At 33.5% G+C, this 26766-nt stretch overlaps 1 protein-coding gene across 1 annotated transcript; it reads right to left on the bottom strand.

Moving 5' to 3' along the window:
* Nucleotides 1-21857: 21857 nt before the first annotated feature.
* LOC122277825 (mitochondrial uncoupling protein 1) lies at nucleotides 21858-26659 on the bottom strand. Its single transcript, XM_043088012.1, has 9 exons — nucleotides 26297-26659; nucleotides 25155-25373; nucleotides 24976-25054; nucleotides 24756-24889; nucleotides 24558-24656; nucleotides 23681-23785; nucleotides 22981-23055; nucleotides 22521-22607; nucleotides 21858-22173 (listed from the first exon to the last, which is right to left on the bottom strand). The coding sequence occupies exons 1-9, from the start codon at nucleotides 26378-26380 to the stop codon at nucleotides 22138-22140; spliced, it is 918 nt and encodes a 305-aa protein (XP_042943946.1). The 5' UTR covers nucleotides 26381-26659; the 3' UTR covers nucleotides 21858-22137.
* Between the last annotated feature and the right edge of the window lie 107 nt (nucleotides 26660-26766).

The raw sequence follows: 26766 nt of genomic DNA, 5'->3' as shown, positions 1-26766 counted from the left end.
GGTAGATCTGAAGTGGGGGCTCGGTGAAAAAAATAAAATAAAATTCCTATGGGCCTTGGGCTAGGCTTTGGGTTTAATCGGCCTGGGTTTACAGTTTATAGCATTATTGTTAGATTATGTATATATAAATAACAGTTTTAATGAATATGAGATAAATTTAGGTATTGAGTATTCTATTTATATAAATTTTTTTATTAAAATAGTTATTTTTTTATTATATAATAATAAAATAATATAAGATAAATTTAATTTTAACTATTTCATTCAAATTAAATCTCTATATTAAATTATTTATTTATTCATTATATAATAATAAAATAATATTAACATAAAAATATTTAATTTGGATATTTTTAGTTTATTTAATTTAATCATGAATTTAATTTTAATTAAAAAATATTTAAATTTTTAATTATTTAATAAAATAATTAATAAATTAATTATTAATTATTAATTCAATGTTTGGATGCAAGATGGAAGAGAGAGAGAGTTACATAAATTAATAAAATAAATATTTAACCTTTATACAGTATATATCAAATTTGATCATTTCTATCTAATTACTATAGTTAAAAGGTACAAAATTTGCTTTTACCTAATTCAATGCGGCGATTTTGATGTCTAAAATCTAAAAAGTGACTTTAATTATACATTTGCATATTCCAATGCGAATGCTCTTATCGAGTGAGACTCTGGCGGTTTGTGTATTTGCCCTCGTTGATCTCTTTCCCATGGATACGAAGTATGCCCGTTTGGGTTGGAAAAATTTTCATCTTATCATTATAATTTTTTTAAATTTTTATATAAAATATAATAAATAATTTAATTTTTTTAAATCTTAAAATAATAATAATATTAAAAAATAAATTTTTAAAAATATTTTATTTAACTTTTATCTTTTATCTAAAATCATCTCATTTCTAAATCCAAACTAGCTCTTAACTTCTATAATTGTAAGGGGCGAAAATATAACAATTTGAGAATACTATTTTATTCTTTTTAACTCTCAAAATTACATGCCAAACCAGAAATTTTGGTAATTTAAAAAATAAAAATGAAAATGTTGGATATGTGAAACTATTTAAATTGTCATTTATATCCAGTTATATTACTTGATATAACTAAATTATTAATTTTAAAATAAAGAGTAATATTGCTCATTAACAAAATAAATAAAAATTGCCATTTATTTCTTTATTTTGGGTGCTACTACACCCACCGACGAACATCATAGAAAAAACTTACTGAAGATACAATTTTTTTTTTTTTGAGTTTTTTTAAACATTATTTTAATCTCTTTAATCATTTAAAAAAACCATAAACTCATTAAAAAAAATACTTTTTGGACCATTAAGTGTTAAATTAGGAAATATCATTAATTCCCTTTTATTTTATTGTCAATGACTCAAGATTGCTCTTAAGGTTTTTTTTGGAACAAGTTCACTAAATTGAAAGAGAACATATAAAAGGAGATGGGAAGCAACAATAAAATACCACGTTACAATCAGTCAATATATCGCATATAATTAAAAGTGAAAAATAGACAATGGAACCAAAACATTAGTTCAGACCTACCTATATTCCTTGACATAAAATGATTGCATGCCAAAAGAAAAAGGATAAGAGTTATTACTGTAGAACAATTTGTTTATAAGAGAAATAATATTTACAGTTGTGGAGTGCATAAGTACCGTGTAATTTATTTTAAAAAAATGAATAAATATAAGATTTGCATGAAAAAATTAATTTTTTAATATTGAATTCTACCATTTATATAATGGATTGGATGGTGGATTGTAGTTAATTGATTGCTCCAAGACATCTGATAGAGAACACTCATTTTTTAAAGAGTAATGCTATATACCACACTATCATCTCACTTGCATTCTACTATATATGATGTGGCGTACTTATCACCATTTAATGATAAAGTATGTAATAAATAATCATTTAGTGTGTAAATGTACCATATTTTACTTAATGAGATGCAAATGAGATGGTAATATAATATATAAAATTTTCCTTCTCTAAAACCTCAGAATTAGAAAGACACAATACTTAAGAAGTGTCCGTGTGTAGGGTGGCACTTAGGCTTCACTTACCTAAGTGTATCTCCGAATTGGTGGTGAGAGATTTCAAGGCCAGAGATCAGGAGGACGATGTTGATGATGGGCATGGGAATGTGTAGGAAGATGATGGGCGAAAAACAATAGATCTAGCTACCCTTTTAAAGTCTGATAGAAATGGGACAAGACAAGCAGAAATAACAGCAAAAATAAACAAGAAGGAAGATATAAATTAATTCTCTCTCTAGAATAGAGTTCTCTTCGCATCTCTATGTAGTGCTTTGATAAATTTGGGTTTTACCACCTCAACTCCATCACCATTTCTTCCTACCTCTCACACCATTTCTTCTACCATGGACATGGAAGAGCTAATTCACCAGACAGAGGCTCTCTCTTGGGAAGGTTTGAACTTATCTCCAGAAAAGGAACCAACAAATGATGATCCTGATCTAGCCCTCATTGGTTCAATAGTGGTGCCTCGACCTCTTAATAGAATTTCTTTGCATGTCTCTTTCAAAACAACTTGGAGTTTCCTTAGTAAATTCCACATTGAAGATTTGGATGTAAACTTGTTTCTCTTTACCTTCTAAAATGCTAGAGACAAAAGCAGAATATTGAATCAAGCTCCCTAGAACTTCAAGGGTCATCTTCTCCTTCTCAAAAGTTGTCCTGTAAATTCTACATAGAAAGAGATTAGTCTTAACACTTCACCGTTTCATGTTCAAATCCATGGTCTTACAAGAAATCACATGACAGAAAAGATTGCATTTAAAATAGGGAGTGCCCTCGAAAATTTTCTTGTAGTGGATATTGACCCTTTATTTGGTTTAGGTTATAAGAAATTCATCAGGATTAAGGTGGAGATTGACATTTCCAAACCACTGAAACAAGGCCTTTGGGAACTAAGAGATTATAATCTTGATACGTGGGTTTCGTTTAAATACGAACGCTTATCAGAATTTTGTTATGCATGTGGGAGGATTGGTCATTCCTAAATTTTCTGCAATTTCTTAAAATCGATCCCAGAACAAATGCCATTTGGACCTTGGCTACTTGCTGAATCCCCAATATTCATGACTGTTCAACCCACTCCTTGTGGTCAAGAAAGAACCCAAATGCTTTCGATGACTCAATGGGTAGAAGATGAAGCTACTCCAGATAAAATACAATACCCCAACGAGTCAGGAGAAAATGAGATTCTTGGCTCATCGGCACTGAATTTACAAATGCCCTCTCAGATTGGAGAAAAAATGAAAGCAATATAGGTAAAAGAACAGATTGAAATAGGGAAAGGAAAAGGAAAAGCAGTGGTGGAAGATGAAAGCCTCTCGGTTCTAGGAATTTTGTTAGAGGAGCTTTGCATCCGATCAGGGTCACTAATACTCAGGAGCTAATTTCCAGCCCATATACTGCGAGATACTAACTTGAATCTCGAACAATAGATTGCAGCAACCAAGAAATATCAAAACTCACCTACTGGCAATCGAAAAAGTAGCGGTTATGCGTTCAAGCAATAGGCTTCCGTCAATCCTCATCGGCATCTTGCGATGGAGCTCAGTCCACATTCACGTTTTCGGATGGAAAGAAAAATGCACCGACCAAGACTACTTATATTAGCCAATTTAATCTAACCATAAATGCTCATTCACCAACCGAACATTATCCTTTAAGCTAGACAATAAATTCAACTCCATCTACCAAAGTCCCATCAAAGTTTCAAGCCACTCAGACTTTCGTTCCAGAGGATTTCATCAATAAAGTAGGGACGACTTCATCCATAGGCTCAGAGGAATGGATTGTTTACTGGCTGAAATCTAGTTCAAATTTACTTAGGGAATCACATCCTATGGATAGTTTGTCAACCGAAAATATGAACCAAGGGAACCACTTGAACCAGAATATTAATGGGTGAACCGAGTGTATACTGGGACTAGGCCCGTGGGAGGATATGAAAACAATTAAAGGCACAGCTGAAGAGTTGCATTCTCTTGATGATAAGGCCCGACTTCAAGCTAAACAAGGTCCACCTTACAATGTGCACAACCCATTGGGATCAAAGCCCAAGGTACATAACTTCTTGCCCTCTATTACTTACATTCCAGTCCAACTGGTGGGCCCATCTGATCCAATCTCTAGCTCACAATCTGTCTCAAAGAAACCAAAGGAACCAAGGCCAAAAATTTACTTTGTAGGGAAAACTGAAAACCCCTCTTTTGAAAACTCAGTTATGTTGACCCCAATCATCGAAATAGAAATTTCACAAAATAGAGTATTCCCTATTGGCTTCAATGACCCAATCTTACAAAGATCTAAAGTCCAAAAAATTGCAGAACCTGAGACTCTACATTATGGAATCATAATTAAAGATAAAGGGGATGATGATAAGGAGGCGGCTGATTTTCTCCTATCCATTAAAACTAAGTCATCTGGGAAAGCCAAAAAAACAAGAGGAGCTGCGAAGAAAAGACCCTACAGTAGAGTCACACCGAAGGCACCACTGCCTAAACACTCCAAGAAAGCTGATGAGGAGGGCTCTACCATGCCTCCAGCTGATCCATGAAGACATTGGTGTGGAATTGGAGGTGCTTAGCCCGCCCCAAAGTAATTAGAAGTTTAAGGGCTTTTATAAAAAAATATAATCATGATATTATCTTTTTGTTGGAAACTTTGGTAGCTAATAATAGCACCACTACTATTGTAAATAGACTAGTTTTCATCTTTTTGTAACTATCTCGACCTTAGGAAAAAAATGAGGTCTTTTGTTACTATGGCGACCGGGTGTTGATATTGAACCGGTCCATACTAATGTAAATGCTATTTCTATTTTGTGTTATTTTGACCCTCCAAATCACCCTTGATTAGTATCCTTTGTTTACGCACCAGCTCAATGGAAACAAAAAGCAAGCTTCTGGACCCATTTGGATAGTACTCATAGCTCATTTACAGGTCCCTGGCTTTGCATAGGAGATTTCAACGACTTATTATGCCAGAATGAAAAGCACAAAGGTAGGCCAGTTACATCATCTTCCATAGGTGGATTGCAAAACCTAATGGATACTCATGACCTTATTGATATTGGCTTTTCGGGACTCTCATTCACATGGACAAATAACAGAATTGGAAGAGCGATGATCAGAAAAAGGCTTGATCGAGGAATAGCAAATGCAAAATGGCGTCTACTTTTCCCATATGCTACTTTCCAACATATAAATTCTGCAGCCTTTGACCATAATCCTCTATTACTACATACTGTGAAGACATCAAAAATCTCTCTCATTTTAAATTTGAGAAATTTTGAACTAAGGAACCCTTAAGCAACATAATCATCCAAGAAGCTTGAAACTTACAAATGTAAGGAAATCCAGCATTCATCCTCTGTAACAAAATCAATGAAGCAAAAAAGGCACTCAAACATTGGAACAAACATCATTTTAGAAAAATTCAAACAAATATTCAACAACTTGAGATGGAGCTAAGCAATCTTCAGAACAACAATCCAAATCACAAGAGCTTACAAAGAGAAAAATACCTCCACTTCAGAATTCAAGAGCAACTAAAGAATGAAGAAATTTTATGGAGGCAAAAATCAAGAATAAATTGGTTCACCACCATGAATCTAAATACAAAGTTCTACCATATGTCAACTACAATTCGTCGTAGAAGAAATGAGATTGACTCGATCAAGATAAGCCCAGGTAATTGGACTATGGATCAGAATATTATTGATTCTACTTTCATTAACTATTTTGAATCCATTTATACCTCCACGAACCCCACTTTCCTGGAGCATCTTGAAAACCTTTTTCAAAAATAGATTTCAAACGAAGAAAATGATTTCCTAGTTGCCATACCTTTGGAAACTGAAATTCTTGGACCTATAAAGCAAATCCCAAACAATAAGACTCCAGGACCAGATGGAATGACGAGCCTTTTTTATAAACATTACTGGCATAATATTAAAATTGATGTGATTACAGCAGTACAAAACTTTTTCCGAAGTAGGAAACTTCTGAAACAGATAAATCACACACACAGCTCTCATTCCAAAAATAGCAAGTCCAAGTGCTCCACAACACTACAAACCCATGTCATTTACAAAGTCATCACAAAAATCTTGGCAAACTGTTTAAAGAAATTTCTTCCAAGTATCATATCCTATTTCCAAACAGCCTTTGTTCCGGGCCGTAACATAAAAGAAAACTCCATTATTACTCATGAGATGTTTCATCATTTAAAACACCACAAAGGTATAAAAAGGGCAGATGGCTTTGAACCTTGATATGGAAAAAAATTTTGACTATATAGAATGGAATTTTCTATTTGCGGTTATGAAAGTCCTGGGCTTTAACTCGATTTGGATAAATCTCATCAAGGAGTGTATAACGACGGCTTCGTTCTTAGTTCTTATCAATGGATCTCCAAAAGGTTTTTTCAAAGCACAAAGAGGACTTCGGCAAGGTGATCCTATTTCACCTTTTCTCTTCATTCTTTGTACGGAGGTCATTTCAAGACTATTAGTGAGATCAGAAACATTACGGAACCTAGAAGGTATCAAAATCAGTAGAGAATGTCCACCTATTTCTCACCTTCTTTTTACAGATGATCTAATAATCTTTGGGAAATAAAAAAAAAAAAAGTTGATCCTGGCTATCAATAAAGTCCTAGAGAAATATCAAATTTGGTCTGGCCAACGAATCAATCAAAGTAAGTCCTCAATCTTTGTTACCCAAAATACAAGCCAGGCAACAAGAAGGATCATCTCGGCAAACTTTCCGTACAAAGAATCGTAGAAGATTACAAAGATTTGTTGGCAAAAATAAATAAAAGACTGGATGGTTGGAAATCAAAAATGCGCTCTCAAGCTGGAAGACCATGCTCATCCGATCAGTAGCAAGCTCTATTCCAACATATCAGATATCAATACATACGTTCCCAAAATCTATTTGTAAGACACTCAATTCCAGTTTCAGAAATTCCTAGTGGGGACAATCAAATGATCAAAGACACAAGTTTTATCTGAAATCTTGTAAATCCATATGACAGCCGAAAAAAGATAGAGGTTTGGGTTTATGACTGATGGAAAATATGAATATGGCTTTGATAGCAAAGACCGGATGGGATATGTTCAAAACTCAGCCTAATAGTATCTGACAAAAGCTATTATCGAAGAAATATCTGAAATCAAGCGTCTTTGAAAATACTATCTCAAAAGTCACAGACTCACATTTTTGGAAAAGATTACTCAAGACAAGACCATTACTGGAAAAAGGTAAATGTTTCAAAATTACAAATGGTTTGTCTGTTAAAATTTGGTCTGATCATTGGATACTGACTTTGGAAGGTTTCAAACCTATCCCTCTTGATCATACAATGGAGCTCTCAAATACTATGAAAGTATCAGAATTGATTTATCAAGCCAATGAATTCTGGAATATACCCATCCTACTATCTCTTTTTCAAAGAGATAGTATAAATGAAATCCTCAAAATCCCTCTACCTCTTTCAAACCAAGCTTCAGATGAACTCGTCTAGACTCAAACACAAAATGGTACTTTTTCAGTCAAAACTGCTCATCATCTAGCTTCCAATACTGCCAATCCTCTTAGAGAAGTGATTCCAGATATCCAATGGAGGAAAATCTGGAGGCTTAGAATCCATGATAGGCACTAGCTCCTTTTATGGGATATTCTGCCGACAAGAGAGCGCCTTAAACAATTTATTCCAACATTATCTTCCATAAATTACCCTCTTTGTGATGGAACAGAAGAGACTCTGTTCCATCTCTTCATAGAATGTCTTGTATCAAGAATTCTATGGAGTCAGAGCAGTTGGCCTTTAAATCTCTCTTCCTTGGGATTAAACTCTATGAAAAACTAGATACAGTTTATCTTATATCCCATGCGAAAACTGGGGCTAACCTCCCAAGAAGAGCATCCTTTCAAGATTTTCGCTAGCCTGATCTTAGATTTTATTTAGAGACTTCGAGATGACTTAGTTCATAACCAAAAGGAATTTTCGCTCCAAAAAATTTCTTCTCAGTTAAACCTCTCTTATGAAGAAAATTTGCAGGCTTGGAAAGAAAATACCAAATCCAAAATGGTAAAATCCTCCAACAAGTCACATTTGCATATCATTTGATGCAGCGGTCAGAAACTCTTTTTCATTGGCTGCAGCAGTTAGTAGAAATTCAAAAGGGGATGTAATTGAAGGCTGGACTAAGGAGAACCCTACTATAACTCCAATCATCGCTGAAGCTTTTGCAGCAAAACTGGCTTTCAAAATGGTTGAATTCATCAACATTTCTCATACTTCCCTAGTTGGAGATTCCTAGTTGGTAATTTCCTCTATCTCTAAAACAGAGGTGATTTGGTAAATATTTACAATCTCAGATGACATTGCAAATTCTCTAAAGTTGCATCCCGGCTGGTGTTTCAATAAGATAGATCGATCTCAAAATCGACTTGCGCACTCAATTGCGCAATGGGTTGCTATGAAATTTTTGTTTGGTAGCATTCCATTAGATTTCATTTCTTCTAGTATTTTGCTTTTACACAGTGGGAAAGACCCTCCAGATAGTTTGTAATATTTTATATTTTATTAATATATGCATGCTTGATTAGGGAAAAAAACAAAAAGGAAATATAAATTAGATGCAGAGTTGAATGGAGAAGATGAGAGAAAAGGAAATTTGAAGCTGTTGACAATAGAGAAGAGATCGATAAGATATATAAAGTGGAACTCAGTATATATCATCAAGTCCACTTAATGTGTCTAATTAAGTATAAGTTGCTTCCATTTAAACTACATATCTTCCTTTATAATAATGTTAGAAACTGTATTATTATCAAATAATTATCTTGCTTTGTAGACATAAAAATGATAATTAATAACCCTTCGATTTAATCTTTTTTAATAAGAATTATTCTTAAGATTAGTAAACATTATTCTAGAATGTCTAGCATTTTCCTTGTATCTAGTCTTCTTGTCGCTCATATTATTATTTTTTTAGGTGTTATTTGAATAGTGAGTTGAGATGAGTTAAGATGAAAGTTAAACGTTGAATAAAATATTATTATAATATTATTTTTTAACATGATTATTATTTTGAGATTTAAAAAAGTTGAATTATTTATTTTATTTTGTATGAGAATTTAGAAAAATTATAATGATTAAATGAAATAAAATATTTCTTACATCCAAACGGCTCCTTAATATTTTCATTACATATGATAGATACTTGTAATAAAAGAAAAAATCCATCAATTTCGGATATTAAAATTAATCAAATTTAATATTTAAATTTTAAAGTTAAAAAACATAAAATACCGGATTTTATCATAAATTCTCGTTATTCTGGGACCCAACTACTGCAATGGACCAACAACGTGAATTAAAAGTAAAACTAAAATTGATCATGCGAATGCTCTTATAACCGTCGACAATTCCTTGTTTTTAGCATTATCATAGGAAATGGTCTTAATTTCCTCCAAACAAACCTCAAACAAAATATATTGAAAGTATTAGAGAACGTTCTCTCTATAGCCTTGAATGTAATTGTAACATAAATATAAGGGAATATACCAAACTAATACCCTATGCTTTGAGTCATTTTTGAATAATTCTTCTGGTTTCTAATTTTATTGATTATCTTCTTTAATATATTCTCACATTATCAATCAAATTCTTTTGTCTCCTCATTGACGCCCATATGTCACCTCTATGGTTCCACCACTAGCGAGGGGGGTGGATCTAGACCCGGCCCTCACATAAGGGAGGGATGTTAGGGGCCTCGGTCAAATCTCTAAATATTATGTTCTTCTTGTTCCGAATCTCCTTAAGATGATTGAAGTTACTAACTCTCTTTTTTGGCCTTGAACAAATAGTGGCAATGATGGGTTCCTAAGTTAATGGAGGTTTGGTGTTTAATGATGGTATTGATGTATGTAGTGAATGAGGGTGTAAAAGGGTATTCTAATTGATGAACTCATGGACTTGAATAATGAGGAATGGCCTGATGTTCTTAGAATTGGCACCACTTGAGATAGAATTAGGTTTTGGATGATGAGTGAGGCTAGGGTTTTAATGATGGAAGAAGGTTTACTAAATTGTAGGAGGTAATTTAGGCTTGTGTATTTCAGCTATGGTAAGAGGGAATTGATCGATTGGATGAGTGAGTAATTCTAGGATGATTCATAGAATATAGGGATTATATATGGTAAGTATGACTAATTGCCAAAGATTAAGGAATATGGATATGGAAGGAAATTAGGATTCCTAAAGTTTAAGAATACTTATTTGGAAAATGGGAATTCAACTATGGTCAATGGGGAATGGAAGAAGGTTTTGTTTATGGTGATGCCGAATAAGGAAAGTGATGGATGACAATATGGCAGGCGTGTGGATTATTTGGGAGATGGGAATTAATGAGAAAGTGTATGAACACAATGGAAAGTTGATAAACAAGCAAGAAGTATATGAACACAGAGGATAAATTGATGAACAATCAAGAAAATAAGAATAAACACAAAGAATAACAACTCAACACCTATTCACGGATTGCAAGATGTTGAATGGAAAATACTCATATATTGCATAAATTGAATCACACATATTCACGAATTGTAAGGTAATGATCCTCTCATTGGGATTCACGAATTGCACCCAAGTAGCCCAAGTGCAAAGGCACCAAAATATGATCTCAAAATAATAGGCCGTCCTCAAAGGGAATTGTCCAAAGATCCCAAATGAAATGCCTAAGGGTCCTATATATATACATTACATAGGTGGAAACCCCTAAAAGGTCTCTTGAAAAATACTTAAAGAAAATAAAATGAAAGTAATAAAATAACTCTTGCATGGGCCCATGATGGCCCGTGGTGTGCAATGGCCCATGACTGAGCTAGGTTGGTTCGTGGCTGGGCTAGCTTGGGCGTTGTTGCTAGGCACGGGCTGGTACCATGCGCTGGATGACATGCCACTAACCTTGTTGAGCTGCTGTTGTGCGTGCTAGGGCATGTCCTGACATGACCCTGGCATGTTGATGGCCAGGTGGCTCGGCCATGGGCTGTCACGAGCATGTCATGCCAGGGGCCATTGCATGCTTGTTGAGTGTCAAGGGCATGTCATGGCAAACTTGCTAGTTGCTGTTGAGTGTCAAGGGGTTGTCCTGGTATGTTAGCGACAGTGTCAATAAGCTGTCATGGCATGTCAGGGGTAGTGTTAGTGGGCTGTCTTTTCATATTAAGGGCAGTGTCGAAGCGTGGCCTGTGTCCACTTTCTTAGGGGTTCTGACAAGGGAACCCTCTACAAACTTGCATTTAAGGGTGAGTACTGGCATAGTCTGTGTCGAATTCTCCTAAATTCGATTCCAACTTGTTGGAGCAAAGCTGGATTTGGACTTTTTTAAGTTTCATATTTAGTTTATTTTTAAAAAAGAATATTTTGTGGGCTTTCATATTTTAATTTTTTCAAAAATTAAAACTAAATCATTCATTGCTGATATACCTCTATAATAATATCTAATTGATTTTTATACTAGAATTATAATATAGTGTCTAACTTATTTCTATACTAGTCTCACACACTATTGTGTCTAATTACATATTATTATCTTATAGTATTACATATTATTATATTATACTAGTGTCTAACTTTTTTATAACTTTTTTATATTGTTTAATTACATTTTATTATATTTTAGTAAATTAGTATTATATGTTATTAACCTATTATACTAGGCTTATTTCAATACTAATGTCGAACTTATTTTTATACTTGATTATATATGGTCGTATTATGATGTTTTCATATACTAAACTATTATTAGTCTATTTATATTAGAGTATAGATATATTATTTTTATAATAATTACCTCATACTAATATATTATTAAATTTAACTATATAAGTTCTAGTTATAAAACTATTTTAACTACACTAGTACATATGATAAATATATAAATAAATATATATTTTTATAACATATGTACAATATCAGAGTCGAAGAGCAAAATTGGAGTCGAAGCATAAAGTCAGAGTCAAATCAGATTGGAGTCGGTCCAACCTCTAACTGAAAAATAAAAATAAAAAATCCAACTCTAATTCCTTTTTATCAGAACAAAGTCAGATTTTCAAATTTTAACTTAACCCTGCTTGCATACACACCCACTACAAGAGATATGATTTTTTGAGACAAAAAATTTTGTCTCAAAAAATGGAAATTTCGTCCCTAAAAGTTTTGGGAGATGAAAAAATTTCGTCTCTATTTTGTCTCAAAAAGGCTGTCTCAGAAAGTTTTCAGAGACGAAAATTTGATTTTCGTCTCCGAAAAGTATTTTTAGGGACGAAATTGGGCGGAACCGGTCGAAACCGTTCGAACGGGAAATTTTTTCTGAGACAAAAAAATGTCGTCTCAGAATCTAGTTCGAACGGAAATATTTTTGTTAGAACAACATGAAATGTTAATTCGAACCAATAACCATATCTGACTAAGTTTGTTCGAAGAAAAATATTAACTGTTTGAACAAATAATCTATTTACAGAAATCTTCTGTTCGAACGGACTTTTAGAAATGAATTTATTCGAACGAGTATTTAGTTGTTCGAACGAACGCATGGATTGTATTTCCCGGTAAGTTCGAATGGGTATATTTTTGTTCGAATGGGAATTTATTGGTTCGAATGGATATGTTTTTGTTCAAATGTATGCATAAATGGTAATTTACCATTCAAACGGCATTGATCAAACAAAATGAAATTGATACTAATACAAATTGTAATCTATATACATCAATTGTTCAAATGTTTACAAACATCGTAAATATAAAAGGCTATTAAAAAAAAACAAATGAATTATGATTGTGGTGGTGGTGGTGGTATAGGGTTTTGGGACATCATTAATTGAAATTGTTCAAACATTTTTTGGTTATTTAATTGTAGCCTCTCTTCTAATCTTGTTTCTAAATCTGCTGCTTGATCTAATCGGGTCAACAACTCTTTTTCCTTCGATCTCAATCGTTCTATCTCAAGTGCAGCTTCCTCTAATTTTTTAGTGTTGTCGTCATTCGATCTGGCTTTAGAAGATGATGAAGATGTTGAGGATGGCTTCACGCAACGTCCTAAGCCTCTCAAATATCCAGAATGTGATCCAAGAACTTGAGAAAAGATTTGAGTATCGTTGACAGATGATTCATCAGATAGATCCGCAACAGTGTCTTTAAGAGATATCATCTTGTCCTGGAAAAAGAAAAACATTAAAATTAGTATATGTAACAAAAATATATTTAGACAATGAAATTAAATAAACTTAAACTTACATAATTTGCCTCTGCTTCAGGATTGCTCCAAACACCATCACGATTTTTATGTGCTTTAGCATACAATTGGGTCAGATCATAATCAGTAGGATTTTCTTCTTGCTGCAAAATGAAAATTAATATCATAATTTATACGAAAAAAGTGTATATATTAAGATTTATTGGAGACAATAAGAACTAACCATTTTTTTTGACAAGCGATGAAAAGATCGAGAACCCGCGTGATGGTGTATCGTTAAATTTGATCTATTTGTTTTGTTCACTGTACTCCATTTCTAAAAAAAGAATTATAATTTTTATTTAATACATCTATTATATATTATTAAAAAAAAGATAGTAGCGAAATTACCTGATAAGCAGGATCTTCAAACAGATCACAAACTTTCTCACATTCGTTTGGTGGCATTGCTTGGAATGGATTTTGACGCGCCTCTATCGTAGTACTGAACTTCTGGTAGTGTGCATGGCATCGACCTTTGTACCTCCGAAATGCATTCGACATGAGTTCTTCAATCGTTAGTCGATCCTCCCGCCGACCAAAATTTAGTTCAAACTCGTCCTTCAAAGAATTATAAACAATTAGTATAATTTCAAACATTCGCATTTAAATAAAAATGTTATACAAAGTAACTTATTACCAGACAACGATTTTTGATGTGGTCTTTCACATCTTGGGAAACTTTAGCCCAGGAGTTATACTCGAAGAATGTAGAAAAATGTTAAACCAAAATTTAAATTGACTAACACAGGAGTTATAACTAAGTATATATGCCATATAGATGATAGAATCCCAAACTGTCCACTTTGGACAATTCAAGAGTTATACCCAAATATTCTTTAAGAGAATATTTGGCCACAACTCTCGAATGGGTCTAAGGTTTAACTGCATGTAAAATAACTACAAAATCTAAACACTCAGTAATAAACATAACAAGCATATGTCACAAATACATGGGAAGATTACATTACAAGTATACATGATGGGCCTTGAAATATTTAATACTTGAGTACTTACTTATGTTCAAATATGTAATTATAATTTTTTAATTAAATATCTTATTATTATATATTTAATTAAGCTATTTAATTAGTGTACTTAGATATAATTAATTATACATTATGTATTAATCATCTTATTACTTGAGTACTTAAATATCTTCACATATTTAATTATAATTTTTTAATTAAATATCTTATTATTATATTTGGAGTATTAAGCTATTTAATTAGTGTACTTAGATATAATTAATTATACATTATGTATTAATCATCTTATTACTTGAGTACTTAAATATCTTCACATATTTAATTATAATTTTTTAATTAAATATCTTATTATTATATTTGGAGTATTAAGCTATTTAATTAGTATACTTAGATATAATTAATTATATATTATGTATTAATCATCTTATTACTTGAGTACTTAAATATCTTCACATATTTAAATATATTTTTTTAATTAAATATCTTATTATTATATTTGGAGTATTAAGCTATTTAATTATCACTGCAAATAATAAGTATTTAATTATGTGATACTGTTCGAACAAACACTCTATAAGTTCGAATGGAACGCTGGTGGAGTTATATTCTGTTCGAACAAATAAAAATTAATTCGAACGGTATTCAGAGCGTTCGAATTAAACCAACCCAGAAACCAGTCACGAAACAGAGCACAAAACTGATAAACAAAACACAATTTCTGCATTCATGATGCCATATTTCAATACAACAAACTCAAAACATCATGAATATCTCTAAATATGATTATTAAACAACTTAGAAAACTAATAAAACTTACCTCTTATACTAGCAATTCAAACTTTAGTCAATCCACAATACCTATATATACATAAAACACATTAAACTGTTGTTCTATCCCAACAAATAAATGCAAAAACTCTATAGATATTTGTAAACGAAAATCGGAATGAAAAATACAAAAAAACACAACTTACCTCTTGTCCTTCTCCTTTCTCTCTCAAGAATCTCTTCTCTCTCAACGCTTTCAAGCTCTCTCTCTCCACAACACTCTCTCACAGCCTCTGCCACGCTCTCTCTCCTTTTCTCAATCTTCAATCCGAGTGAAAAATGAAGTGAAAGGATCGGATTAATAATATGTGCATTTCAGTTCGAACTAAATTTTAATTAGTTTGAACGCGAAAGTCCAAATACCGCTAATTTTTCCCACAATTTTTTCGCGTTCGAATTAATATTTTTCCAGTTCGAACAGAAAAAGGAATATTCTCCAGCATATACTGATAACTTGGCGCGAATTTTCCCTCCAAACAAAAAAAAATTCGTTCGAACATGAATTATCTCTATTCGAACTAACATTATATTAGTTCGAACAGATAATTAGATAAATATATAACTATACACATAATACACCCAATATTATTATGTGTATATGTAAAAATTATATAGACTATATAATACTAAGTGTCACTAATATCATAATACTAAGTTTCTTATCAATCTATAATATTAAGTATTTAAAATAGTATAATATTTTATTTACAATCACTAATAGTGTTATACTTATAAGTTAGTATCACTAATAGTATAATACTAAGTGATATTAAAGTATAGATACCATCAAAATATGAAAACTAATAATACTGTAATATTTTATAATATAGTCCAAGTACTTGGTTTATTATTAATATACAAACTAAACATATTAGAAATATGTTTTTTATACTAGTATAATTAATGCAATGTTTTACTATATACTTACTATATTTACTTTATAATGCAATACTTTAGACAATACTATTTTATACTCATCTAATCCATAATATATATACTATTACATATATATATATACTAGATACTTACAATATATATAAGTAACTAGTATAAAACTCTATACTATCGATATATAGTTATCTAATATATATTATTATATATACTAGTGAGAAATTTTTTATTAGTACTAGTATACTCTGTATTATATACTATTATTACTAATACTTCTCAATTGTTTTACCTCTTGTACTTATATATATATATTTTTATGAAGTATTATATAATTCATTCGAACTTATACCCTTCTAGTTCGAACTTATACCCTTTTAGTTCGAACTAATTATACTTCCGTTCGAACGAAATCACGTTATTTAAGCCGCAAACCAGTTTCTTCTCCATTCATTTCGTGCCTCCTCTCATTCGAACTCTTCGATTTCCTCCGCCGTTAGCAGCCACAACGCTGCCACCAACTCCGACCAACTCCTCAAATCTCCTAGAACAAGAGGTATGGGTTAAATGTGCTTTATTTTTATAATTTTTTTAGTTAGTTTTGGGGGGGTCGGATTTTGAATCAATCCGGCCCCATTTTGTTGTTTTGGGGGCAAATGACACAACTATAATCGGTAGAAATGATAGGGATTTACTCCTAAATCATTTCTACCGATTAAAATATTGGATTCCTTCATAAAAATGAATGTGTCGGTTCGGTTCTGAGTCGACTCAGCCATGTCTGTTTGGCTCAGGTCCGTTCGAATGAATACAAATTTCATTCGAATTGAAGTCAAGTCCATTCGAATTAAATTTATGTTCATTCGAATGGAATATAATTTTATTCGAATGGATTTTAGGCTAATTCGAATGGAGTTATCTGAGGTCATTCGAATTAAAATTATGTTCATTCGAATGAATTTAAATTTCATTCGAATGAATATAATTTAATTCGAATGGAATTAAAGGCCATTCGAATAAGCAGTTGTCAACCATGATAGCACAATATCATCATTCCTCTAATTCACTTTAATTAGATCACATATATCTTTTATACATCAACAGTATACTAATGGCAAGCAGCAGCGGAAGAAAACGTTCCAGACCCCAGACAGTAGAAAGTACCTCCGCATCTCCTTCTCAGCCGACCGTCAGGCCTATACTAGTTGAGCGGGAGATCATTTTAGGTGACTTCAGTGACCTCACTTGGGAGGGGCGGAGCATACATGACATCATCACCGATCGTGGATGGACCCCGATATGTCAACAGAGGGGCACAGCATATCCTGAGATGGTCGGTGAGTTTTACCGTGCCATGGGTGAGCAGCCTGGTGATGCTCTATGCTATAACTTAGTAGTCCGGGGAGTGAGTATTATATTCTCTCCCCGCGTTATTGCTGAGTTCCTAGATTTGCGGCGAGAGCCCGGTGCCTATCCTGCAGCAGCAGTAGCGAGATCAGCGACTGCACCATCTGGAGAGGACACTACAGTCGCATCCTCATCGCCAGTGCCGGATAGACAGACCGCAGAGCTGGATGCTAGCTCGGATGATAGCGAGAGCGGTGATGAGGTACCTGATGATGGTCTCACAGACGATCAGGTTCGTGACCTAGTGCGAGACCCTGAGGCTCCTCCATATGATGGCGGTAAAGTGATCCGACAGGCCGACTGTATAGCATTTTTCAGAATGCTTAATTTGATTGTTGGGTATAACATTGATCCGAAAAAACACAAGACTGATTTTGGGATTGAGCGGGCCAGATTTTTGTTACGGTTAGCACAGGGGGAGCCGATTGATCTGCCATTATATTTCTTCCTCCGCATTCGCACAGAGTCACGCTATTCGGGTGGAGGTAGTCTACCATTTGCGCTTTTGATATCTAACCTCTTACTCCATTCAGGGGTTGCAGTGACTTTGACTGAGCGGAGGTCGCCACAGATGGGGCCTGTTAACAAGATCACATTCAGTAAGAGCAAGGGTCACTTGTCGAAGACTCGTCCAGTCCTACAGCATCAGCCTCCGCCTACTGATCCAGCTTCTACTGCTGCTGCCCCTATTGAGAGATACCCTGCTGGGGCTACTCCAGATGAGGTACGAGCTATATTGGCGGACCACCGCGACATTTTATTGAGGGACTTCATTCAGCCCATGATGGAGAAGCTTAAGGACCTAGAAGGACGGTTGCAAACTTTACAGGAGGATTTTGATTTATATAATAAATAAATATTGTTAGTAATTTTTTTACTTTTTTATGTTGTATAGAACGTCTAACTCATTTTAGAATGTAATTAATGCAGTATAGTTTTTATTTTTAGTGTTTGCTAGCCTCTTTATTGTTAATAACACATTTCTTCTCATTATACTTAGTGTTCACGATAATTGAAAAAATGACACTATCTTTAAATTAATATTTAGTTAACTAAAATATTTTTAAATTAATTACATAAAATTAATTATTTATGAATTTGTAAATATTTTAATTCATTGTAAATCATAATATATAATATATAGAACTTTTTATTTACTTTGGAAATGATAAAAAATTAATAGAAAAAATATGTATTCTTACAATTTTAACAATATATCTTTTCAATTAAATAATACCGTTCGAACACGTTAATACTAATTCGAACAAATAATATTGCATTCGAATTAATTAATTTTCTGTTCGAATTAAATTTAATTAGTTCGAACGGTATAGATTTTTGGAGACGACCTAATTCGTCTCAGAATCTCAAGTTCGAACTAATTTTTTTTAGTTCGAACGGATTTATAAGGTTTTCCATGTTTTGAGACGAAATTAAAATTTCGTCTCAGAAAAGTACTTTTAGGGATGAAATTAATTTCGTCCCTAAGAAATTTCGTCCCTAAAAATTAAATTTCTTGTAGTGACCCCTGATAGAAGAGGTTGGCTGCTGTGAAAAGGGTGGATCCTATACATGATGACCTTGTCTTTATATATATATATATACACATATATACATAATACATTGTTGGGGAATAATTTTCATTTCAAAAGGATTTAATTTAAAAAAAGAATTTGACAAAATATCAAGGATGAACCTCATTAACAATTAATTGTGTAAATAGAATAGGAGTTAACGTTAGATAAGATAAATTGGGAGTCAAGAATCTCCTTTTTTTTTTTTAAAAAAAATTATTGGAAAAGTCAAGAAAATTATTGGAAAAGTCAAGAATATCCTTAATTAAGTAGATACATATGAAAATATTCAAATAATTAAACGAGCAACTCATGAATTCAACTTGGAGTTTAGCCGCCTAGTCATTGATCTCAGTTAAGCAACATATTGAGTAATATTATTTAATTACAACCTGGCCAGCTACATGATCCATCTAATCCCTTAATCACATGATAGTAGTCAATGCTATTTATCTTTCGCATTTGTCCTTATTGCAGACGATGAACTCAAATTACTTCTATTATCCTCTATAAAGCACAATTAGCAAAAGCAACCGATCTTCATCAAGCATCTGATCAACATAACCCCCCCCCAAAAAAAAAAAAATTACAACACTCAAAAGAAAATGCCATTGGAAAAACAAACACCATTAAGTAGTACTGAATATGGTTCGTGGGAATCAAAACAGATCTAACAATAATTTAGTTCCCCATAATTCAACTTAATTATTGGAGATTACAACATGCATGCATGGAGGATCATTAATAAAGTACATAGACAGACAGACATCGAAACCATGAAACCTAACTAAATTACACATTTGTGCCTGGACTTGGAGGTGCGTCTTGATGATATGCAACGTTGGACTTAGGTGCAGATATCACAACTATGGGTATCCTTCCGCGTGATACAACATGCAAGTTGTACTTCTCCAATATTCTTGCTTTCTGTGATTCAACAGAATGCATGGAACTAATCTTCCTGCCATGGCAAGCTACTGGAGCTTGGAGTAGAAGAACTCCGAAGAGAAACACGGCAAGAAGCATATACGAATATTGATCAACCAGCTTCTTCATTGCTACCAGCTTGCTTAATAATGGCGTACGTACGTGCTGCTAGGCCAGGCTTCTTCTCTATGAAGGCGAAAGATATATATATATATCAGGATTTGGGATGGATGGAGGGAATATATTGCCAGTCTGTATCGTTGACTACAGCTCCATTTTTAAGCTCTCAAAGTCAGCCATCTCAGCTACAGCTAGGAAAGTGGCTAGTGCGCGCTTGCCTACTTTAACGTGAAAACATCTTTTTTTTATTCTTTGTTTTTGTTCCCCCTAGGCAGCAAGAAATGCAAAGTCAAATGGAGTTTGAATTACAAGTTGCCATGCCAAGTGCCAACACCCTCTCCCAAATGAGAGAAGAAAAGGCAGTCAATTACTTCGCCAAACCGCGTTGGTTCACACGTTTTCTAAAATCAACGAGTTCGGCGATACCATCCATTACGCAACGATGATGAGAAGAGAGTGGTGCCCACTGATATATACTGATGATTGCTGTGATCGATTTGTGATTTATCTCGCCCCGTTTGGATGTTTTTTAAAGGGACTAAACCTATTTCATCTCATCAAAATATTAAAATATTACTTAAATATAAATAATTTCTAATTTTTAATTTTTTAATTTTTAACTTTTTCATCTAATTATTATATTTTTCTAAATTTTCAAATAAAATATAAAAAATAATTCAATTATCAAATTCTAAAACAAAAATAATATTAAAAAATTATATTGATACAATAACTTTATAATATTTTTATTCAATTTTTTCTCTATTATTTTTTAAAACTATATAAAATATCTTAATTCAAATTATTTTACTGCTATTAACAAGCTATTTCACTATTATTCACAAATTTTTCATTTTATCTCAACATCCAAATGAGGTGTCAAATATATGATCTTCTTGTAGTTATGTACCCTAACTCATGGCTCGTTATTATATATATATACATATATATATATATATATAATATTTAAAAGTAAAATAATTTGTACAATTTTAGATTGTGCAAGATACTTGCACCAGTTTATTTAAAAAATGATTAAATCTGAAATTTATATGAAAATAATTTAATTTATTTTTTAATAATAAACTTCACTTTTTTCGAATAAAGAACATAAAACTTGCACATACTAAAATTATATATCTTGTATTATTTGAAAAAAAAAAAAAACAACTTCCATCTCAAATTATTTCTATTTTATAATAAGCTATCCCATCTCAAATTGAGTCATGTTAGGAATGCTTCAAGCGACTGTTCAGGCTTTTGAGTGATTACTTCACAATTTTTATAATTTGAGTGCGAAGTTTCAAAATGTTCATTTGAGTAACGCATTGAAAAATGGGCTCTTATAACTTTAAGAGTGAAAATTATAATCAGTTCACCGGTTCATAAAATTTATTGTAGTGGTCCCTAAGGTTTAGCCTTATTTCAAAGTAGTCTTTGTGGTAGAAAAGTTTTATAACAATCACTGGGGTAATTATGCTCATCTGTTAAAATGGTCTCTCTTTTGTTACAATATTTCCTTTATTATGTATTTTTAACCGTGATTTATTAACAAATATATATATATATATATATATATATATATTCGAAACAAAATGACTCGCGAAAACATAAATAAGAGAAAAGACTAAAATCCTAAATTTCTTTACCCTTTTATGTCTGTGTTTTAAATATCACTCGCATATGGGAACATGTTTTGTTTTATTAGGGATGGCATTGGACACGAAGCACAAAGCAAAGAAAGCAATAGAAGCGTAAATCAATGATTAGAATGCCATCAATAGGAATGGCAAGAATGCAACATGTCGTCCAGAAAAATGACTTATTGCCGTTTTAAAAAAGAAAGTTTCTAAAAATCTCCTGGAGTGTTGGTCTTGCTGGATCCTTCCTCCATCTCAATTAGCAAAAATAGAAGACTGAAAACTGATCAAAAACTTTATTATATTCTAGCTAGCCAGCTTCAACCGACTGCTGATTCAACCCACATGCAGGACCCAACGCCCCTGTTTGCATGTAATGTTTGGGTCTCAAGATGATTCTATACTTTTGACAAACTTCTTTGCCTGCCATTGGGAAAAAAAGCAAAGCGGACAAAGAAAGACGATCAGGCTTTCCAAAAAGACAATCAATCTTGAAAGGGGGAAAAAATAGGCCTCTTCTAGAGTAACTGCAGGCCCCAGTTTCAATTGGCATTAGAATACCTCCAAAAGATTATCTCCAATTATTATATGCCAACACAAAAGAATCTCAACCCACAATTGCTAAAAGGAGGTTTCTGATCCAAGCATACAATGTAATATCTTGCTACAGAAGTGGACGGTGAAAACTGGTGTACAGGTCAAATGCAAGAAACTTGAAAGGGAGGAAATGGCAAGCACCAATATCAATATAAATAGGTTGCAATTTATACCTGTTCTAATGTGAGAAACATGATGACATTCCATGATCCGAGCCGTCCAAAATTTGGGATAAAACCCTTGTAAAAAGCCAAAGGTCCCTGCATAATAACATTAAGGACTATAAGTTTAACATGTTTTTATGTAATGGGGCACTTCGAAATGAACAGTAGTTTCTCAAGTGTATCAGGATGCAAATAAGTTAACAGTATATCCTACCAAGCTCTCTATTGGTCGTAAATAATTATCTTACTAAAAAAGAAAGAAAAAATTCTTTAGGCCTTTAGCGCCTTAATGGTATCTTCCCCCATAACGACCCATCAAGAACAAAAAGTAAAAAGTTAGAAATCAACAAATGTTAAACCCCACCCCACTTCCCTTCTTTTCCCACTCCTACAGCCCTCTACTCCAAAACAAACCAAAAGAATAAATAAATAAACAAAGGGTCAAATAGTGCTAGAATGAAAAACATACATCGTTCTTCAAAGTTTTGAGGAAACAATCAAGCGTGCTTTTGTAAGCAGAATCTCCCATCATTCTTGACTTAACCTACCAATGGAAGAACCATCAAAGCAATCAGATTAGTCTAAATTAAAACATCAAATGGAGGAAGCAACTCTTTTACTCCAGCAAAAAGAGAAGGAACAAAACTAGAAAGAGGAAGCAAGTTACATAATAAGCAGACAAGAAAACAGGAAATAAATCAATTACCCCTAAAGACGTGAGAATCAAGTCTTGATTTAGATATACTTTAACCTGGGCAGAATGGATCTGCTTATTGACCTCCCAAACGGATGCCAACACTAATTTAAATCGTCACATATTTATGGTAAAAATGGAAATATCAGAAGAATGGGAGCAGGGTGGAATCTACAATTGACATGCTAATTGTCGTTAACAAGTACAAAGGAACTCCATGTAACCATGTACAAACTGCATAGTCTGATCCCAAGTTAACAAGATCATTTAATTTCCCATCCAGTTACCAAATAAAATCACACCATAAACTCCAGGCACCAAATATAAAGCATAACAAAGCTGATAGGAAAGAGGTCATATATGCAAAGCACCATGTTGCTTAATTTGTTGGCAAGTTGACACCGAAAAGGCCATGCATCAGTCTGTAAAAAGAAAAAACTGTTTGAAAAAAGTGCATCTGTGATAGATAGAGTACCACATCAACGGGGGAGCCAATACAGACAGCAAAAAACCCTGCCCCGAGACCAGCAAAGAGATGAGTGACAACATTATCTGTGAACCCTGGGATTTTCAAAATTGTCTGCATTGAAATGGCCTTGTTAGCCAAGAATATCACAAACAGTTGTGCTTCAAATGATAGGAAAAGTTTAAGGTCACTAAATCAGTCCTTGAGTTTTGACTCATTATCAAACACCTATTTTATACTTTCAAAAATAGTGAAGTGCTAGAGGCTACAAGCACAAAAAGATTTCACAAAAGTAAACTCACAAACTGACGTGGCATCATATGATATGTTAGATTTACTTTACAATACTTATAGAAAAAAAAAAAGATTTACTTTACAATAAAAATAACTTTACAATCTGACATACTACATCAAACCACATTCGTTTGTGAATTTACTTTGTGAAATCCTTTTGTGGCTAAAACATTTCTCTCAAAATTATCATTGTAGTCCTTGGGAATGTTTGACATCATCAAAATGGTTCTTGCACCCAACTTTTGTACCAAAAAAAAAAAAAAAACCCTAATAGAAAGATGCTCACATGTCCCATTCTTCATGTAATGACCGATCAAAAAGCTACAGATGGCTAAACCTGTCGATTATGGGTTGATGTAACAATTTGGACACCTTTATTGTTGTGAATTGGTAATTACATGTCTAGCGAGCATCTCTCTGTTCTTTTTCTTTTTCTTTTTTTTGTACTGAAGTAGGGTGCAAGGATCATTTTAATAAGATCAACATTCTCAACTTTCAAGGAGTAAAACGATGATTTTGAAAACCCAGGGAGTTATTTGATAACAAGTCAAAACCCAGGGACTGATCATGTGTTTTGGCATATTGAACTCACTTGCTTCACTTGATCATAGCTGGCTAGTTCAGCAGCATTTATAATTGCGTTTCTTGCTACATTGGGCCCTAGTCCAGTCCAAAGAGCACCAAGTCCTTCCTAACAATTGTGAAACAGGTTAGAAAAACCAAATAGAATTATCAACTGAAAGAAGGCCTAGTGACTTCCTCCTCCAATCTCAAAGGTTAGATGCACAACCTTTCGCACAATTGTCGAATAAGCATTCACAGCTCCACTATAGCGCCTTGGCACACCAGGTGGTAATTTTCCTTCAGCCTGAAGTCTAACTTTCACAAGATCAGTTGGATTTGCTATTGTGATTGCTAGGGCACCTGTTTATTAGGACAGAGACAAGTAAAATAAATTTTCAGAACCACTAAATGTATATGATATCATTAGCATCCAACAGTTTGCTCACCAGTTGTAAGTCCAGCAAGTATTTTCTTGGATAAAGGAACATCTCCAACAAAGTCATTGCCCACATACAAATTTTTAACCTGTCAAGTTCACAGATAATATACCGGTATCAGACATCAGCAAGCAAAAAGAATGTATAAATTTAAACTAAGTTCTGATAATGAAAGATAGAAGACCTACAGGTTCATACAATCCAATTCTTAAACCTCCAAACAGGCATTGACGATGTAATCCCGGCACAATGCCTTTCCACAGTGCCGATAGTCCTTCTTCCCTTGCAATGGTACCAACAGTGCCCAGCATACCCTTGTACTTTGGTAAGGCCACTCCATCACCTGCAACAGCTTTCTTTTGGAGCTGAAGCCTAACTTTAGCAGTGTCCAAGGGAATGGTACATATCTGCAGCAAGTTCATGTGCATGCCACTGAATATATGAACTCTAAAACTTAAGTGTACCAGAATTCAGCAATTAAAATGACTATATCACTGGTGAACTGAGCACATGAAATATGGTAGAGAAACCAGCATGACTTGGATTCTGAATTACCATATTGCTCTCCAAAGTTCAAGTTTGAGTTCTTATGAAGCAGGGAGTCATTAACTAACTGAAGCTTTACTAGGTACATAAGTGCAATATCACTACATGCACAATTTGTATCACTACAACATGAATTATAGGCCACAGTATAATTAGTCATTAGAGATTATAGCCACTTCAAGTGCTTGATTCATGGTGATAAATATTATGATATAAGTGGTAAGGTTCAAAAAGTTATTGTAAATAGGGTCAGTACAGAGGTTGTAACCATTTTTCTTTTCAGGCTTTCTCCAAGCACACATTTGAAAGCCGCAATTGTAAGGCTTCCCCCGGTGCTCCGTCATGGTGGATGTACTACTTGATAAATTACCAGTTTTCCACAAAGATCAAGCCACACGCAAAATTTTAACTTTCTTTTTTCCCCCTTTCTTTCTAAGAACAGATAAATTACAGGTTGTTCCAAAAGCTAGGAATCCGTAAATTTAATCCCTTAATCAGCATTCTAACACTACCACCAAGATCTAGAAATCGGTTTAAGAATTGATCTCCAATTTAACATAATAACAATGTAAAGCCATGTTGATGTGCTATCTGACAGTGCCTCGGAAAGCAATATCTCAACCATGAGAGCCAATTATAGCTAACTTTAACAAATTTCATTAGTGTTTGAACATATTCAGGACAACGATCCAAGGTGACAATACTAACCAAAACACCCAAACAAAAATGCGATTAATGTACATATTTCTAACTTGGATAAAAAAGTAAAATAACAAACTATTACCTCAGCGGTACAAGCGGCGAAAGCGCTGCTGGCGAAAGTTCCGGCAAAGGAGATATCGGATTTCGACTTGCTATCTGCCACCATTTCCTTCGCAAACCCACAGGGCGATAACGAGTCAGAGAGGAACCAGTTTGTGGGAGAAAATGGGAGAAGAAGAAGAAGAAAGGGATCAACAAGCGTCTTTCGTAGAAGAATAAAAGAGAGCGAGCGAACGATGGAGGGAGGGAGAGACACAGGGAAGAGAGCTAGTTGTTATAGGGAAACGGGAATCACGGGAATAAGGGAACCGAGGATGGCTGAACGAATGAATTGGGTCCCCCCCTATTGAGGACGGTCTGTAACGTCTGTTATTTCGCTGTTCTGCGTCACCCCTCGTTTATTCTTCGGCTTTATGCCAACTTGCGTACCTGAATTTATTTCCTTCCTTCTGCTTAAGTACAACTAATAATTCCAAATATGTATGTTGTGAT

The sequence above is a fragment of the Carya illinoinensis genome, chromosome 9, assembly GCF_018687715.1.
Source record: "Carya illinoinensis cultivar Pawnee chromosome 9, C.illinoinensisPawnee_v1, whole genome shotgun sequence".
NCBI lineage: Eukaryota > Viridiplantae > Streptophyta > Magnoliopsida > Fagales > Juglandaceae > Carya > Carya illinoinensis.
Note: the sequence above shows the minus strand (reverse complement) of the source record. Positions and strands in the feature narration are given on the sequence as shown.